At 40.5% G+C, this 17,857-nt stretch overlaps 4 protein-coding genes across 4 annotated transcripts; 1 reads left to right on the top strand and 3 right to left on the bottom strand.

Annotated features, from left to right (window-relative positions):
• Nucleotides 1-1,338: 1,338 nt before the first annotated feature.
• On the bottom strand, nucleotides 1,339-5,759 carry nubpl (nucleotide binding protein-like). Its single transcript, XM_077730841.1, has 11 exons — nucleotides 5,604-5,759; nucleotides 4,175-4,319; nucleotides 4,064-4,098; nucleotides 3,894-3,984; nucleotides 3,415-3,454; nucleotides 3,209-3,299; nucleotides 3,045-3,138; nucleotides 2,235-2,320; nucleotides 2,031-2,151; nucleotides 1,868-1,950; nucleotides 1,339-1,507 (listed from the first exon to the last, which is right to left on the bottom strand). The coding sequence occupies exons 1-11, from the start codon at nucleotides 5,730-5,732 to the stop codon at nucleotides 1,445-1,447; spliced, it is 978 nt and encodes a 325-aa protein (XP_077586967.1). The 5' UTR covers nucleotides 5,733-5,759; the 3' UTR covers nucleotides 1,339-1,444.
• A 178-nt stretch (nucleotides 5,760-5,937) lies between these two features.
• On the top strand, nucleotides 5,938-7,647 carry dtd2 (D-aminoacyl-tRNA deacylase 2). The gene is made up of 3 exons (XM_077730840.1): nucleotides 5,938-6,210; nucleotides 6,350-6,419; nucleotides 7,080-7,647. Exons 1-3 carry the CDS (start codon nucleotides 6,094-6,096, stop codon nucleotides 7,385-7,387), a joined length of 495 nt encoding a protein of 164 aa, XP_077586966.1. The 5' UTR covers nucleotides 5,938-6,093; the 3' UTR covers nucleotides 7,388-7,647.
• LOC144206097 (uncharacterized) lies at nucleotides 7,429-14,992 on the bottom strand. Its single transcript, XM_077730838.1, has 4 exons — nucleotides 14,012-14,992; nucleotides 12,658-12,858; nucleotides 12,374-12,584; nucleotides 7,429-10,732 (listed from the first exon to the last, which is right to left on the bottom strand). Exons 1-4 carry the CDS (start codon nucleotides 14,715-14,717, stop codon nucleotides 10,480-10,482), a joined length of 1,371 nt encoding a protein of 456 aa, XP_077586964.1. The 5' UTR covers nucleotides 14,718-14,992; the 3' UTR covers nucleotides 7,429-10,479.
• Nucleotides 14,993-15,340: 348 nt separating this feature from the next.
• yipf6 (Yip1 domain family, member 6) lies at nucleotides 15,341-17,296 on the bottom strand. The gene is made up of 2 exons (XM_077730839.1): nucleotides 16,743-17,296; nucleotides 15,341-16,041 (listed from the first exon to the last, which is right to left on the bottom strand). Exons 1-2 carry the CDS (start codon nucleotides 17,100-17,102, stop codon nucleotides 15,694-15,696), a joined length of 708 nt encoding a protein of 235 aa, XP_077586965.1. The 5' UTR covers nucleotides 17,103-17,296; the 3' UTR covers nucleotides 15,341-15,693.
• Nucleotides 17,297-17,857: the final 561 nt, after the last annotated feature.

Raw genomic sequence — 17,857 nt, 5'->3', positions numbered from 1 at the left:
TCCTTTAGGGACTCATTTAAGGAGTATGCTTGTGGATTTAAGATTGCTAAGGTAACTTGAGAAGTACTTTAATGTACGTAAATAGAAATATTATGTAATATTACTAGAAGACAGTATTTTCAGTGTTTCTGGGTTTACCTAATTAGATTGCTTTATGGAATTATTTCATGCAATTCAATTATTTTTGGGGGATTTTAGGCCACCTAGGCATAAATCGATTACATTATATTTAAGGAGCATTTCTTGAAGTAATTTGATTAGTTTTAGTTAGTATTTCAGTAATTTATTTGGGTGTGTGGAGGACAACAAACACTGGTAGGAAGCACACATAAAGTTCAATGGTTATGTCGTCAAGGCAACCACGCCCTGATCTTTAATTGGAGACCTGGGACTTTCTGAGGCACTTTCATCTTATCACACACACACAAATAATAACCGGAGTTATGATTTATGAGCCTAGTTCAAACCCAGTTCACTCATGTTCTTCTTTGTGTCCTGTCATGTAACAACAATATCATTATGTTCAGTAGGGTATGATGGGTTTTTAATGTGATTTTGTTTGTTTGTATTATTTTTAAATACAGTCAACATATAAATAACGACAAGAATCGATGTTGGGACATAGCTATGCAGATGTTATCATCGAAAAGGATTTTGTTTGAAATTTTTGCAAAAAAAAAAAAAGAATGAAAAAACTGTGACTACTTTTCTGTTTTGTCCAGATTTCAAAATACTAATCATACATATAATAACTAAAGTTTTTAATATCTAAAACATTGCAAATTATTAGTATAGTTTTAAATATGAAAACATCCACGTGTACTCCGTCTGAAGAGTCACTGCGTATATACTAATAGAAATAGACGAAGTTATACATTTGCAGTTTATATCACTTTGACCTTGTCCAAGTTCTCCTCCAACAGTTAAGTCTATTGGTTCCCTCTGCTGTTTAATAACGTGATTGCAACTTTATTTCAGTACCATTCGAAAAAAGGGGACACAAAACTGCGTTGGCCCGGAATCGAAACCATGTCAAATGATTGGAAGGCAGCTATGCGAACCACTATTCCACCATTGTTCAATTACTATATGGAACAGGAATATAAATAAGTAAATAAATTAAAAAAATATATAGACAACAATCACCAGCTGCAGTGTTGCCACAGCCCACAAAACATATTTTTGATAATTTCCACAAACTTCACTACAAATATATATTAAAGCAAGATTGATAGTTTATTTGATTTGATCCGACATACATTTTTTGCGTATTTATTGCATTTTGTCATGTACATAGTTGAGTGCATTGTGAAGCCATCAAGTGTTGATCTCTTCAAGTTATATTAAAACAAGATTGATAGTTTATTTGATTTAATCCGACATACATTTTTTTGCGTATTTATTGCATTTTGTCATGTACACAGTTGAGTGCATTGTGAAGCCATCAAGTGTTGATCTCTTCAAGTCTACGGACAACCGCATTCGCCAACGCCATGTAAGATAAAGCCTGGACACATGTGGGAAAGAAGTCATAATACACTGACATATAGTATTTTTATTATTATAGAGAACACAAAATCATTCAATTTAAAAAAAAATGCAATTGCAATCATTTTTGGGTGTAAACCAATTATTTAGCCCGGCATTTTAAGAAAGTGAAAATGTACTTCAAAAAAATGCAATTACAAAATTTGAAGTAAAAATTCTAAGAGCTCCAGAGTATTGAAATACATACAAAGAGACAGCAACAAATATTGAAAATAAATCCTGAAACAAGAACAAATTGAATGCCAGAATAACATATGTAACTGCTAATTTTAAATGAGTAAGGAATGTAATGGAAGAAAACCAAGATGAGAAGTTTTACCTCCAAGCTCCCTGGTGATGACACGGCCACGGGTTTCCCCTCATCAGACATTTCTCTGATGTTGACATGAAGCGGGATGTCACCTGAGGCGCACACACAAAAGTTCGCACACCAAAATTGACATCATCTCAGTCCTCCAAAGTTGAGAGTGGCTGACTTTTACCTAATAATGTGACTCCCAGTGTGTCCGCCAACCGCTTCGCACCACCAGACCCGAATATGGCGGTTTCGTGGTCACAGTTGGGGCACCGGAACACGCTCATGTTCTGCACCATGCCAAGAACCTGTCAATCAATCAGCTTTTCGATGACTTGCCATCAAATACAAAAATGTTTTGCTCAACCAAACAAAAATTTGATTTCTTTACGGGCACGTTGACTTTTTTGAACATTTCGGCTCCCCTGCGGGCGTCCAACAGGGCAATGTCTTGGGGCGTGGACACGATGATGGCACCTGTGAAAAAAACATCAGACTATTATGTACACAGGATAGACAAAGTCTACACACACCTGTACACCTTAAAATTTTAATGTTTACTCCTAGATGCACTCAAACAGTCCTGAAGTGACCTCTCAAATCTATTAAAATACTCCCTAAAACTAATCTAATTACTAATCAAACACTCCCTAATTTAAATCTAATAAACAATTACTAATGATGATCTAATTACTTATAAATGCAAATACTACTAAGAACCTTTTATTCCACTGTAATGCTTCTTAAAATTAATCTAATTACACATCAATACACTAAATTAATAGTAAGGTGACTTAATTGTTCTTCCTATAAGTAATGTAATTACTCATAGAAATACCCCATGACCCAAATACTGTTAAAACTACTAAAATACTTCTTAAATGTAATATAATTACCATTAAATGCACATAAATACTGTAATTGGCTGGCAACCAATTCAACATTCAACCCACCTCCTGTCCATAGTTAGTTGGGAAGGGCTCCAGCACCCCCGCAACACTCACACAAGGATAAGTGGATAAATGTACTGAAATACCTAAAATATTCAACTAAAAGATTATATATATCGCATGATATGCCTGAATGATCTGATTTATGAAAAATGATTAAAAAAAACTGAAAATACTGGCCTTCCTGTTTTCCACCACAAAATTCTAGGTTCTTTAACTGGAATTTTGTATACTTTTACTAACGAGCTAACCTGCTATCGGGATGCTTTGCGTTATGGTTAGCTGTACGTCGCCTGTTCCGGGAGGCATGTCGACCACCAGGTAATCCAGAGATCCCCAATCAACCTAAATACGCACAAACACGCACGTAAAAACAAATTCACACGTTGATGTCTAGGAAGCAACAGGTTCGAACCTGTCTGAGCAGTTTGTCGAGGGCCGACATGACCATGAGACCCCGCCAAACGATGGGCGCCGTTTCTTCTACCAGAAAGCCCATTGACATGCTGCCAAGACATGATAAGGTGATAAATTCCACGTTATAACATTGGGTTTTTGGGCGTATATCAGCACATTCATATAAATTATTTATCATTCATTCATCTTGACTAAAACACTCACCAACGAATTCCGTAGTTGATGAGTGGGAGCATCCGGTTGCCTGGGTAACAACAACAAAAAGCCTAGAATTTTTATGTCATCTTTATAATAATCAGTAAAAATGCTAATTATATGAAGTGTTTTTTGGATTGTATGGTTTTACCCTACTTAAAGGTAGATTTATGGTTTAAGCATACTAACTTCAATCATGTTTAGTTGTTGAATGTTGCCACTTTGGTCATTTGAATCATAAGGTTTTTTTTTCCGACTGAAATGATTTATCTGTGAAAACAACAGCTGGACTTGTAACAAAGTATCAACTTGCATTCAGCCGTTACACTTGTGTAGTGACACTAAAGAGTCGGGTGCGTTCTATAGTGCGTATTTTTTGTGTTATTGGTAGTGTGAGATTCAAAGCTGAAGTAAACATAGTATTTACTACATAGTCATTAATCAGAACACATGAAAGACGTTGATTGATGCATTAGTTGAGACGTTACTGTCAGTGAGCTCTGGGTTCCCCTTCAGATTCATCAGTTTGGGAATCGATGGACCGTAAACGTCAGCATCTAGCAGACCCACAGACTTGGACTGAAATACAGAAAAAAAACAACCCGAAATGATATAATAGGGACAAAGTTATACTCAGAGGAACAAACAATTTCCTCACCGGCTCATTGGCCATCAACGCCAGTGCCAAGTTGACTGCAAAGAAACGACAGAGACATTTGAAAAAATACAGCCAGCGCAAACCCGACTGTCGAATTGTCGCGTGTCGCACCCGCCGTGGTGGACTTTCCCACGCCGCCTTTTCCAGACGCCACCACGAGCACCTGGCTGACACCCGCAATGGCTTTTTTTTTAGGAAGGCCTCGAGCCATTTGCTGCTTCTGCCTCTCATGCAATGCGTTGGCGTCAATTGACCTCTGCTCAAAAATGATAAGCACACAAATTCGTCATCTTATAGGTGACTTGTTGGAATAATACATTATATACAGGCTGATTAAAAAATAATGATCCATGGTATGACACTGGTGAATTTGGTTTGTCTGTAATAAGCTTTAGCATGAATTGAGAGTGGATTTTCACCCCTGTTCCTGACCGCAGTGTTTCCCAACCACTGTGCTTAGAGATGGTCAGGTGTGCCACGGCAAATTACAAGTCATGCATTGTAATGTTCTGAGAGAAAAATCCTAATATTATGAGAATAAAATTAAACTTTTAATAGATTAAAATAAACATTTAATGAACATTAGATGATGGACTCTATTATTACACTATTCAACTCGTAATACAATGAAATTAAAGTCATTTTGTTGCTTATATTCTGTAACAGGCGCTAGTGGTTAGCATGTCGGCCTCACAGGTCTGCGGTCCTGGGTTCAAATCCAGGTCAGTCCACCTGTGTGGAGTTGGCATGTTTCCTCCGGGTACTCCGGTTTCCTCCCACATTCCAAAATAATGCAGGGTAGGCCTGGTCACTAATTCAGGGTGGCCTGGAGTTAGCTGGGAAAGGGTCCAGCACCCCCCGCAAACCAAATGAGGAAATGAATGAATGAACAAATGGATCAACTTCAAAGTAATTGGCACACCCTAACCAGTGTTCAAAATGAATGAATGATAATTTTGGTTAATCTATTAGGAAAGCAGTTGAATTTGAGTTGTGTGTTATTATTGTTTATTCCAAAATAAGACTTTTCCAAGCAACTTTAGAAAACGATGAACATTAATGCTGATGTTATAAAGGATTTTATAAGGCTGTCGTAAGACAATCTTCGATTCCTTTAATAGTTGTAATGAATCCGTGTTGTGTCTTGGCAATTGTCATTCCTCACAAACTTTATAAGCTATAAGTGTCTCGAAGAGACTTTTAAGGTTTCATTATTGAATTTGAGTGGTAACGGTCAAGTGTCGTAAATATGCACAAGAACACTCACCGCATTTCCGGTCCTTGTGCTGACAAACTCATCAATTTGAGTTAAAGCGAAAGTAAACAGTCACTATATTGCCTTTAATGGATAATAAAATGTTATATTATACATTATCTTTTAAAATGACTTGCCAAATAACTGTACCTTGAAGGGGAATATCAGCAAATTAAAATTTGATGATGGAGGGGTAATCCTGATGTCGTTGACACAATACACTTAACTTGACACTATTCCGCTAGCTAAATGCAAATAGCTTCCAGAAAAATTGCAAATACTTACGTTACACCGGGTAAACTGCAAACAGCTGGCAGAGCCAGGTGTTATTTGTTTTCCAGCTCGTGAAATCAATAATTGGTTTGCATATTTTGTAATGAAACAGGAAAGTCTGCAGTACGTCATTTGCACCATGTTTGTATGCTCACTAGGTAATTCAGTTCAGGGATGTGAACGTTGCGCTGATAAACAGACAAAAATATTTTAAAACAAAAGATGGTTACATTTTTATTCATGAAAATATATGCGATTACTTAGAATCATATTTTTTGTAAAAAAAATAAAAAACCTTTTGTTTTGGGCTATTCATGACAAGCGCAACTTTGATCTTCAAAGGTCACGTAACCAGGAAGTGCTTTCGATGCAATTCACGCTTCACAAATCAAATTCCAATTCTAGGCACAATTTTAAATTCACGTAGTGTGATAATCTCCCGTATTTCTTTCATACTTTCTCCTTAAAATCCGTACTTTGTGTGGTACCATAAGGGCACAGAATGGCGGACGGGAGCTCCTGTCCCGATCCAGTGGTCCGCACGGTCCTTCAACAATGTTTGGAGGCTCGGTTGCAGGTGAAACCAGGGGACGAGCATGAACAAGCCCAATGGGTTCAGGTCAGGAAATCATAATGCTACACCACCCCTAGTAATGTTTACATTCAGGATTTAGCAGCCTATAGTATAACTGTTTTGAAAAGCAAGGACTTTTGGCACATACAATGCAAATTATTTTGGAATCCCTTTGTGTTAACAGATCGAAAGGGGCGTGGTGATCTACATTTGTTTTTTTAAAGGTGCAACAGAAGAAATATTGCCCAAAGTAGGTGAGTGTCTTCTTCACATCAATTTTTTTTTTCAACCTTGTTGAAGGCACTCATTTCGCCGAAACATGAGCATTAACAGCCAGCCCTCACACTTTGAGGAAGTTATTTATTATACCTTGAGATACAACAAGCTCAATGCATTACGGGACTGAACTCGTATGTCAATTAACTCGTATCACAGATATTTTTTTTCCCATAGAAAATAACTCAATAAAAATTTATCCATTCCTTCCCTCCCAACAAAAACAGGATATTACAATGAAGAAACATTTTTATTTATTCATTCTAATTCACTACCTACTCACAAAGTAACAAATACCTATCTAGACGTTTTGATCATAAATACTAAAATGTGACTTTTTCAGTACAGACGGTTGCATCATGACGCGGACAAGAGACTTGACAGCAATGCGCTCGTAATATAAACTTTGAATTTAACTGAAATGAACTTAGATTATTATACACAAACTTAAAAATATTTTTTAATCTTACGTTACACCGTTTGAATCTTACATTACACCTTTTGAATCTCGTTACACCATATTTAAACCTTCTTTTGCGATAACCGAGGCAAAGATGTTGTTCATGTATTTTTTTGTTAAAAATGCAGTTTATATGCAAGAAAGTACAGTAGTTACTGTTCTGCCATTTTCCTGACAGTTTCCACACTGCTCAACGTGCGTCTGTGTGAATCCTCGTCCGGCAAGATGGTTTCTGTGTTGGACCTTCCTGGCAGCCTCCTAGTGGTCCCCCAGGCCACGCTGGGGGGCAAAGCTAAAGGGCGATCCATGCAGTACCACAACAATGTCGCCAAGGAGGATGGTCTGCGGCTGTATGCACGCTTTGTGGCCCTGTGCCAAAAGGAAGTGAAGGCGGCTGGGGTGAGCGTGGAACACGGCACATACGGGAACCGGCAGGTCCTCCACATCCAAACCAACGGACCATACACGCACCTTATGGAGTTCTAACAACTGAAAACTTGAATGTGAAAAATTGGTTGCGAATCCGATTCATGCAGACCAACAAAGTTCATTTATTCACATTGCGGCCAAAAAACCCTGTTCAATTTTTTTCAATTACATCCCAGCAGGTAAATCGTGTGTATGTCTTATTGAAAATTATTGAAATTAAATTGCAAGTCCACTTGACATCACATTTTCTACACCAAACAAAATAAACTTTAAGCCAAGAAAATATAATAAACCATTTTTACAAAATCACTGTTCAATAGTTTTTCTCTCCCTTTTCTTCTACATAATGTCCACTTCTTGCTTTCCAGTCCATGATCATCACTGTAACATTGGTCCTTATTGCAGTCGCCCAGTTAGTTACTCATTTCGCATATGTTAGCATTAAGCTAGCAGGCGTTAGGTAGACATGGCTGCCACAGGATCCTAGTCACAATAGTTTGGACACCTGTTCCTGTCAATAGCACTTACACATGATCATTCACTGCCAGGATTTCAGTTCCAAGACATATATATTCCCGCCAATGAAAGATAAATGCACAAATTCAAAGTTGACAGGGCTGACATCCACTTAGTAAGAAGTGAAGTCAGTACTGTGTACTTTTTCCCACCTTTCAGTAAAAATCCATCCTGCGCTAACGCTGTAGTTCATTCTTAATGTACCTCATTTTTTGTTGTTTTACCCTGCGTTTTCCAGTCCCATCTTCTTCTGTCTTTTCTAACACTAGAGCTTTGTTATTCAATTTTCCTGTCTTGTCCTTTGTTGTGCTGTTCTGTCTTTAATATCCTGCTCTATCCTAATTTGTCTTGTTCGTTATTGTCCCAACCCATCTTGTCTTTTGCTGCATGGCCTGTAAGATAGCATTTAGATAAAATGACAAAGTCGCTTGGCAATTGCTTGTCCATATTGTGTCAGTTTTTGTAAGTATAGAAACATCTGTCATAAGAAACTTGCCCAGAGTTTGCTCGTTGTCATGGAGACTTGACACTGATTAATCGAATATAAATGATTTTTGTAAGTATAACAAGATTTTGTAAGCATGAAAAAAAGATTATTGCAGTTGCACAAGAAAAGAAAGCGTGAGAGGAGCAGCTGAAGGAGTGACGGAGAGAGAGACAGAGATTGTGACAGAGAGAGGCAGAGAGAAAGAGAGTGACAGAGAGAGATTGGAAAAAACAAAACAAAGACTGGACGAAATGGAATTCCAAAGAATTATTGCTGATAGGATAGCTAATTTGCAGACCACTGGTGTCTGGTGAGTGCGTGAATGGTTCTGTCTTCTTTTGTTTTGATTGGCTAACCACCAAGATATAATCAATCGATCAGATATCAAGGTGGACAAGGATTTGTAAATTTGAAATCAATTTCTGAAATCGCAACAAGCTCCTTTTCATGGATGGTGGAGACAAACTTTGGAAAAAAATATTTTGTCAAATGCACATTTTTGATGAAAATGCGGCAGCAGTACTCCAAATGTCAAACTTGATGTGGAGGAACAAATAATCTGCTCTGCGAAATTGAATTTGGGGCACTGAAAAAGAAAAAAAAATATTTAAGGAGACTGATTGGAAAGATTATTGCTCAGCAAGTAGTGTCATAAAACCATAGGAAACCCTTTATATTGTTCATATTGTATCAGTTTTTGTAAGTATAGAAACATTGTTGTCATAAGAAACTTGCCCAGAGTTTGGTCGTTGTCATGGAGACTTGACACTGTTTAATCAGACTTTGCCCAAAGTTTGGTCGTTGTCATGCAGACCCACCACTGATTAATCAGACTTTGCCTAGAGTTTGGTCGTTGTCATAGAAACCATACTATAAAGACTGACCCACTGTTCATTCAGAGAGAGTTGCAAGGACAACCAATTGTGAGCGGTTCACAGCTGTTCAAGCTTTCGCCCCATCCTGCAGTCTGGTAATAAACCTATTTTCTATTAAATTGATCTCACTCTTTCTTAACCTACTCCTGAAGTTGTATTAAAGATCTATCACTGTCTTTCCCAACTCAACACTTTGTTGCCATATACATACTACATATAAACTGTCACGATATGGATTAAGACTATTAATAAAAATTAAAATTAGGTTGTAATTTTTTCATCTTACGATGTATCGCCACGTGCATGCAATCAGCAGCCTTATGTTAAAATTTGTCTCACTGATTGGATAAACGTAAGACTCCAGGTCCTTATATGTTTATTGGTCATCCACACGCCATAGAACTAAAGTTCAACTGTACAATATAAGAAAAAAAACTATACAATAAACACTGTACAGCTTTAGCATTACTACTTTAAGGCAAATTAAGTCTGATTTGTTTAAAAAAGACAATACATATTAATGAACATATATAGAAATATGTAAAATGAACTATTTTGGATCAAGTTAACACTTAACTGTTTTTTCACCTGATTCCTTCATTCTACACTTACCAAGTTTTCACATTATTCTTTTATTAGTAATTTTTAAATAGTTTGTGTTTTTCATCAATGAACATTTGTCACATTTTAATAAATGGGTGATGTATTAGAATGACTACCTTAGTGGTCATTTTTTTTCTTTTTTTAAATATGGCATATTGGCAACAACTTATGAAACGATATATCGCCCAAAGGTTTGTTATCGTGACAGGTGTAATCCTCTAAATCGGAAAACTAGCTATCCAGTCGTACCTTGACCCCGTTTTGTCCTTTATTCACCTGTACTTTCCTGTCTTTTGTCCCAAAAAAAGAACATTATTCGGTGGTGTCTATCCTCAACCCTTTTTTCTCAAGTTTTCCTGTCTTTTCTTTCCAGACTGTTGCCTGTTCTGTGCAGTCTTACCCTTTGTTGGCTGTCATCTCTTTTCTACCTAATTAACCGTTTGCTATCCTGTCTCATCTAGTTCTGAGCAGTCGTACCCTTTCCTTATGCTATCCTACCTTTTCTTTGGGTTTCTCATTTGCCAAACCTTACCTTGATGCGCAAAGTCCAAAAGTCATAGGTAGTCCATTATAGTCTGTCCGTCAAGTCCCGGTAGACATGGCAGGCCGAGGTCTGTTCCAACTCGCCATAACAAAGTGCATTTTGACAATTTTTGAGGGCGTGGGGATCAGTCCCCCTCCCAGACGCAGTTGCACTCCCGGAGAGGGTTGCGGCGGCGCATGGCGGTCACCACCGTGATACGATTGGCCGACAGCTGCACCAGCTGGTCGATGAGCTCCTGGACGCAGGGGCTGGGCCACGGATGTCCATTCAGGTAGTCCCGCAGGATGAAGGAGCGCTCCACCAGAAGCTCCAGGCGCTCAAGGTGGCGAAGACGCTGCAAGCTCAGAAGGTCCTTCTTGGGCTCACGGCGGAAGAACCTGCAGGAGATGTGGGGAGGGAACACAACGTCACATCTCATTGTGGTTTGTTGATGCTATAGTATTAGTAATAATAATTGTTAAAAATAAAATTTAGCATCACAAGACTACTTTGGGGAGTATTTTAGTCAATTTAGGGGTATTTAAGTCCCTTAAGGAGTATTAGTAAGAGTATTTTGATTACTGATAAGCATTTTTTGCAGACTTGACATTATTTAAGTCAAGGTGGGTATTTTTAAGAGTAAATAGATGACTTTGGGAGTGATTTACTATGTACAATTTACGTGATATAAGGACTATTTTTATGAATAGAATAATTATTTTAAGGGAGTGTTTCACTTGCAGCCTCCGCGTACAAGCCGCACGTTTAAAATTGCCTTTAAATCATTGAATTTTACAGTTACTCTCGTATAAGCGTCCTGATTTACAATTTTCAACTCATTGTTCATAAATTTGATAGGGAGTACAAATGTGTTACTTTGAAGGGAAAATCATCACGCGTGGTAGTTGTGAGATACTGTATGAACCGAAAGGATATTCTGCTGGATTGCACATTCCGAAAGAGTGTAGCCTGCATGTTGACAAATTCAAATATAAGTCACGTGAGCAGTACAACCACGAAGTGTGTCCGTAGCAGTCTTCAAGTCTCGTGGTACAATGATAGTATGAGATAAACATTACGCAGGTATCAAGGGTGATATTTTAATGATCAACCACAAGACCTTCTTCGATCAGCCTTAACAACTATTGGGAATGAGCAGACATGGTAAACACTACGAACACGTATCAAGGCTAGTCGAGTTTGCCCAATCAGAGTTTAACTACGGTAAGATGGTGGCTGCCTGAGCACGTAATGGCAGACATAAGTGAGTTTTTTTTTACGTTGTATGCTAGATAATTTTTTGTTAATTTCATTCATAAACATCAAAATAAATTTTGTTTGGCATTTTATGTTTTCTCTATTTTTAAATAAATGACCTTATCGGCCGCATTGTCTTACATTATGGCATTTCGTCTTTGTCACCTTGCAGTTTTGTGCATGTCAAGTCTAATTTGTGCGCATATAATCCATAACCTTGATTCAGTCATCTTTTTTTGCGCATCACATACGGCGTATATGCAAGAAAATACAGTATTTGTTGGAGTAATTGGATTACTTTTAGAAAGTGCTTTAACAGTTTTAAGAGTTGAGATCAAATTATTATTTAGAAGTATTTAGATTACTTCTAGTCGTATTTACGTTGTTTTAAGTCAGTAAATCATATCTGGATTTTTGAGTACACCTATTGTTTCAGTTAATCTAGGGCAATTAGATTAATAATGGGAAGTATTTTGTAGATTTACCACTCATTAGTCAAGTAGAAAATAAAAATAAACACAAAAGCTAAAAAATGACAAATGCAGTGTATTAATGCACTAGTGCACCTTATAATTTAATGCGCTTTTTAGTCCAAAAAACTGGAAACTGGGAGTATTAGCTGTGAATGCTGATGTTTTAGTTCCATGGACTGTGCTAGACATCCAAATTAATGAACATTCATCCAGCTCTTCCAGCCAATGTGAATTGGGAGTCTAGAGTTTAAACAATCAAAATAAATGCTTAAAAAAAGCAATAAATAAAATCAAGATTCTTCTCCACACCGTATACGCAGCGTCCGCAGTTGCGGGAACAACATGGGGATGCGTCGACATAGGCTCCCGCTGGATCGGTTCTGCTCAATGTCCAGGTGTTCCAGGGCCATAACTTTGGGCGCGATGGAGTCCAAGTCCTTTAGTGTGATGGCCACTCGCAGCGTCAACCGCGTCACGCTTGCCGGGATGGTATTGGTGTACAGCGAAAGGGAGTTCCCGCCTGTTTACGAGAGGCCGAGAGCAACATTGTCGAGCAACATTGTCAAGCTCATTTTGACAGGTGGGTGACTCACCCACGATGCTGAGGGTCTCCAGCCGCTTGAGGGGGGCGAGCCAGGACGCCAGGCGGCAGTCCAGGCCGTCGCGGATGTAGCGGTAGTGCACAGTCAGGGAGCGCAGGGACGTCAAACTCCGCAACGCATTATATGGAAGGATGGTCTCAGGATAGTCCACCAGTTCTAGGCTGCTCAGAGCCGGGCCTCCGTACGGGCAATCTGAATCCAGAGGACACATCCACAACTTCCAATTAGTGCACATTCTTGGAATGTTTTCTTTTGTTTTTTATTTTGGGGATGGGTTGTTTCATTAATTTATTGTAGGCCTTGGCAATATGACAAAAATGACTGATTAGAAAAAATGTTATCAGTCAACATCAATAATTATCACTTTAACAATCAGATCTTTTGTTTTTCAAATTTGAAACTTCAAACTTTGGTGAATAAGTAAATAAATTACTTGTCAATCAATTATAAAAGAAACAGTGTTCCTTTACTTCAAAAAAGAGAATAGAAAATATAATTGAAAAAACATTTATTTTTGTTCTGTGGTGCAATACCAGATAAGACACCCTCCTAACACTATGGAGTTATGAATAGTACAACAGGAAGAAAATGTATTTTTTATTTTTATAAATTTGCCTTCAAAACTGTTGAGCAATATGAAAAAAATAAAATTAGAATAATCAACTGAATACAACACCATTGGGAAGCAGACTTCTCACAAAAAGAAAGTGTAAATTTACATCACAATGACGTTTTAAAAAAATACAAAAACCTGGATGAACATAACCCAAGTTAAAAGGTTTAAGATATTTTTTTTACTGTTTTCAGAAGATTTTCATAAAATGCAACTTCTTGATACCCAATACCGTATTTTCACGACTAAGGCACACCCTCAATGAATGACACATTTTACATTTTCTTCCATATATTAAGCGCACTGCACAGCAAGGCGCACTGCACAGCAAGGCGCACCACACTAAGGCCGATTGCAGGGCACAAGGAGACATTAAACACCCACACCGAAGATCAATTTAGTGTCCAATCAGCCTACCATGCATGTTTTTGGAATGTGGGAGGAAACCGGAGTACCCAGAGGAAACCCATGTAGGCCCAGCGAGAACATGCAAACTACACACTGGATTTGAACCCAGGACAACAGAGCTGCGAGGTCGAGGCACTAACCACTCACCCACTGGGCCTTAACTATTAAATGATAACCATTATTATTTATAGAAAATGTTTTTGCAAAAAAATATATATATATAGAATTTGCCATGTGAATGGGCTCTGGGGGTATCTACACACAATAGTTTTGCTCTCGGTGCCAGAACTCTACAGGGCAGGCCTTGTAAATGGCCGGTTTTACCTGGGCGCCGCGGGTCGACTGGGCTCAGGTAGTCTTCGGGCAGGGGCTCCGGGGGCTCGCCTCTCATGCCCCATGACAGGTGCTTGAGCTTGGACAGGCTAGTCATCATTTGGTGAAAGTCCTCCCGGGGAACCGGCCGCACCCGGTCCAAACCACAGCCTTCCCCTTGCTGGTGGAAGAGCAAGTAGCGAAGGTTCCGGAGGCCGGCCAAGGAACGGACAAAGTCGGCGGCGGAACGCATGCGGACGTTGCACACGCTGAGATGGGTGAGCTCGGCGCTCAGGTGGAGGCCGAGGGCCGGGCCCAGCATGGGCTCCGCCCAGGCGGCATCTCGCACAGCCAGCTCCCTCACGTCGGAGAACTGCAGTAGATGGTCCAGGTACTTTTGCTTATATATGCGGCCGCCATTGACAAATGCCACGGCGCTCAGCGTCGGAAGGAACTTGACCAGGCGCCGCCACTCTTTGCGCCGCAAGTGGCGTACGGCCACGCGAGTGAGTTTACGCCGCTGCAACGTTTCCCAGAAGCCGAAAGTGTAGCGGCGCAGGTCGGAGAGCACCACCGTCTGGCCCCGCCACAGGTATGGATGGTCGGCTAGCACACGCAGGGCTCGGCATGAGCAACGCACTGCCTGCAAATCGGCGGGGCCAAGGAAGTTCAGCACCGTCACCCACAGCTCCGGTGGCAGCGGTGGGAGTTCCGACATCCTCGCCGGCTACGACCGGAACCCGGCTCTTGGCATCAAAACAAGCTAAGCCTCGTAGGATGCATCGTCCGCCTCATATAACGTCGTCCGCTCTCGTGACCCATACATGCTCATCGACGACTCCAGTAGTATATACATCGGAGTTTCCTTTCTGAACCTATGGTCGCATGTCCAAGTTGGCGGAGGAATATAACGCGGCGTCGGCCATTGTTGGCATTCTCTACTAGAGGGTTTCAATGAGTGGAAATGACAGAGGGGATGTGACGTCGTTCTTACACAAAATTTCCGGTGGCAGGGCGCGGGTATTTCTTCTTTGGGTCTCCTTCTGACAAGCGCACGAGCGGAGTCCGAAGAAAAAGCGCAACCTTCTGCCTTCACTAGTTATATGTACCTGATTAAGTTTTTATAATGTTTATTGTTTTAAAATGATCGATGGGGAAAAAACAATTGAGAGTCGAGTAGAATAGTCGCCTGAATTTCTTATATATTATGGTCCACCTGGTGGTCATGTGGGGAGGCAAGTAAACTCATGGATACCGACGAAAGTAAAATAAATAAAATTATATATATACTTTCCTATTAATGAATTATATATACAGATGGTGCAATTCAAATGCAAAGTGTTCAATGTAATACATTTATTCTAATTTTCCAAATATTACAAGGAAAGTGTTTTGTATGTACAAAGAGAAAATAAAAATAAAAGCAGAAATTATTGGTATCACTTAACATGATAGCCCAACTCAACTTCAACTGATAGACATCCAATCCAATGTCTATGATCGACTGTAATAGAGCGTTCACTCACTGGGAGCACTCCTGTTGAAAAAGGATGGAGTGTCTATCACAGTCAATTTCACTGGAAAATCATACCATTAGCTCTTTCAGTTTTAGATGTGTGTGTGTGTATGTATATTTTTTACATTTATTTTGTGTTTTTACCCATAATAACTCCACCTTTTCATTTTTTGTTTTTCTACTGGGCTGGGGAGAACGTGAGGATCATCCATCCAATGACGAAGTAGAAGAGAAAGACGGGGTAGACCGCCAGTCCCTTGCGGTTGGGCGGCTGACTGCCTGCCAGGAAGGCGGTGGAAGCGAAGGTTGACCAACCAAAGGACGCTGTCACCACAGCCAGACGCACGGCGAAGCTGACAGCACCCACGCTGCCCAGGAGAACCAGGCGGCAGACCACCATGGCTGCCGTAAGTGGCAGGATGCAGTAGCCCAGCACACAAAGACTCTGGAAGAAGGAAAGGGTACCGCCCAGAAGCTTGGAGTTCAGCGTGATGATAATGGACCCAAACCACACGATGACGAAAACCTGGAAAAGACAGGAGAAAATATTTACCACTTATTATTTTTTCTAATAAAAAAACAATGTTAAAATAAAATTAATATTACAGTCTATTATTTTTCATTTCATTTTCTGAACTGCTTTATCCTCGGGTCACAGGGGGTGCTGGAGCCTAATTCCAGCTGACTTCGGGCCAGAGGTGGGAGCCCTCCTAAAATGTCAATCATTACTTCAGGTTCGGTTGGGGCCGGGACATGCAAACACCCCACAGGTGGACCGACCTGGATTAGAGCCCACGTCCCCCAATGTGAGGCCGAAGCGCTAGCCACTCATTCGCCGGGCCACCCGTACTATATTTTCATGTTTTTTATAGTATATATATTTAAATATAACAATATATTACAAGATTTTTTATGTTTAAATTTTGAAAAAATGGGTTGAGGTTCTAAATAATGTATCGACCATCAAAATAGTTGATTAGTTCGTTGATGAATAGTTGACAATTAGCCACCTGATGGTGTAGTAGTGCTACCTGGCCTGACTTAGATGCGGGCAAGAGTGGGATCTATTCCCACCTGCTGGCGGTATGATTGTGAGTGCGATTGGTCGTCTGTCTCTCTGTGTGTCTAACGGCTGACTAGCCCCAGTCTAAATGGATTGGACGTCTTTTGTCGTCACTGCACTGAATCCTAACCATTGAACGCAAATAGAGCGTTTGACGTACGTACCTCAGCGAACTGCGGCCCGCCCTGGTCGCCACCGGGCCGGGACGCAGCACCCCCCTGGAGGAGCAGCGCCAGGGTGACGCAGAGTAGAAGCGGTCCCCACAGGTCCCAGTCACGCAAAAGCTCCGAGCTCTGCTTGGGGTACAGGACATGCACGAACTTTTTGCCCACCGCGCGCAAGTCCCTGAGGATGGTCTCCTTCACTGGCTCGTCCAGCGTCGACATCTCGTCGTCATCTCGCCCACCGGACGAGGTCGTCGGGACGGAGATATCGCCCTCCACCGGGATGTCCTCGGGTATGGACACCGACGCCAGACCGGCGAAGGGTCGGCTGGCGTCCGCCGCGTCTGCGGCCGCCAACATTTCAGTGCAGGATGAAGCGTTTGTATACGGGGCGGGAGCAACGACGACACAAAACGCTATAAAGTCGCGTAAAGCGACACGAAACGACAAGAGTTATCGAAATCAGAGTGGTTCCACCCGTGTCAATCTGTAGCTCAGCTCCACGTCAACCCGTGATTGTTTACTTCCGCGTTCTGTTTCTTCTTCTCTCAGTTTGCTCCCAGCCCGCAGAGTGCATTCATATATATCTAGTAGATAAAACATCCGTTTTGTAAAATGACACGCGTCCGCCATCTTGTGTCAGTGCCGTTTGATAAACGTCCACTATTATATAGATCTCAAATTAACAACTAATCCAGCGTGTACTGAAATAGCTTACCATTGCCCAGTTTTCAAGCAATTTCTTTTTTTCACCATATTCACTGCCCAGGATTCACTGATGTTTACTGTTTCGTAATGGCCGCTGGTCACTCACAAAATTAATTGGAATTTCAAAGTCATATTAACTCTAATTTTGTGATTATCTAAATATATACACTGAAACAGAAGGCCGCTGGAATCAATCCTAGATGACTTTCGGGCATAAGGCAGAGGATGCCCTGAATCGGTGCCCAGCTGATCGTGGGGCATGAGGGGACAGACGATCATTCACACTCACAGTAATACCTAAGTGCAATTTTAGTGTCCAATTAGCCTACCATGCATGTTTTGGTATGTGGGAGGATACTGCAGTACCCAGAAGAAACCCATGCAAGCCTGGCGAGAACATGCAAACT

This window comes from Stigmatopora nigra, chromosome 13 (genome assembly GCF_051989575.1).
Source record: "Stigmatopora nigra isolate UIUO_SnigA chromosome 13, RoL_Snig_1.1, whole genome shotgun sequence".
NCBI lineage: Eukaryota > Metazoa > Chordata > Actinopteri > Syngnathiformes > Syngnathidae > Stigmatopora > Stigmatopora nigra.
This window is presented reverse-complemented; position numbering and strand designations above follow the sequence as displayed.

Bases quoted from the DNA above. Each gene is read 5' to 3' on its own strand.
- nubpl (XM_077730841.1), bottom strand. From the start codon at position 5,732: ATGGTGCAAATGACGTACTGCAGACTTTCCTGTTTCATTACAAAATAT. The intron at 3,455-3,893 runs GTAACGTCTCAA...GTTGTTACCCAG, and splicing joins GAACCCAGAGCTCACTGACA to GCAACCGGATGCTCCCACTC. The intron at 1,951-2,030 runs GTAAAAGTCAGC...TGTGCGCCTCAG, and splicing joins ACTGGGAGTCACATTATTAG to GTGACATCCCGCTTCATGTC.
- dtd2 (XM_077730840.1), top strand. From the start codon at position 6,094: ATGGCGGACGGGAGCTCCTGTCCCGATCCAGTGGTCCGCACGGTCCTT. The intron at 6,211-6,349 runs GTCAGGAAATCA...TTGTGTTAACAG, and splicing joins AACAAGCCCAATGGGTTCAG to ATCGAAAGGGGCGTGGTGAT. The intron at 6,420-7,079 runs GTGAGTGTCTTC...TTTTCCTGACAG, and splicing joins AGAAATATTGCCCAAAGTAG to TTTCCACACTGCTCAACGTG.
- LOC144206097 (XM_077730838.1), bottom strand. From the start codon at position 14,717: ATGTCGGAACTCCCACCGCTGCCACCGGAGCTGTGGGTGACGGTGCTG. The intron at 12,859-14,011 runs GTAAAACCGGCC...CTCTGGATTCAG, and splicing joins AGTCGACCCGCGGCGCCCAG to ATTGCCCGTACGGAGGCCCG. The intron at 12,585-12,657 runs GTGAGTCACCCA...TCTCGTAAACAG, and splicing joins GGAGACCCTCAGCATCGTGG to GCGGGAACTCCCTTTCGCTG.
- yipf6 (XM_077730839.1), bottom strand. From the start codon at position 17,102: ATGTTGGCGGCCGCAGACGCGGCGGACGCCAGCCGACCCTTCGCCGGT. The intron at 16,042-16,742 runs GTACGTACGTCA...TGTCTTTTCCAG, and splicing joins GCGGGCCGCAGTTCGCTGAG to GTTTTCGTCATCGTGTGGTT.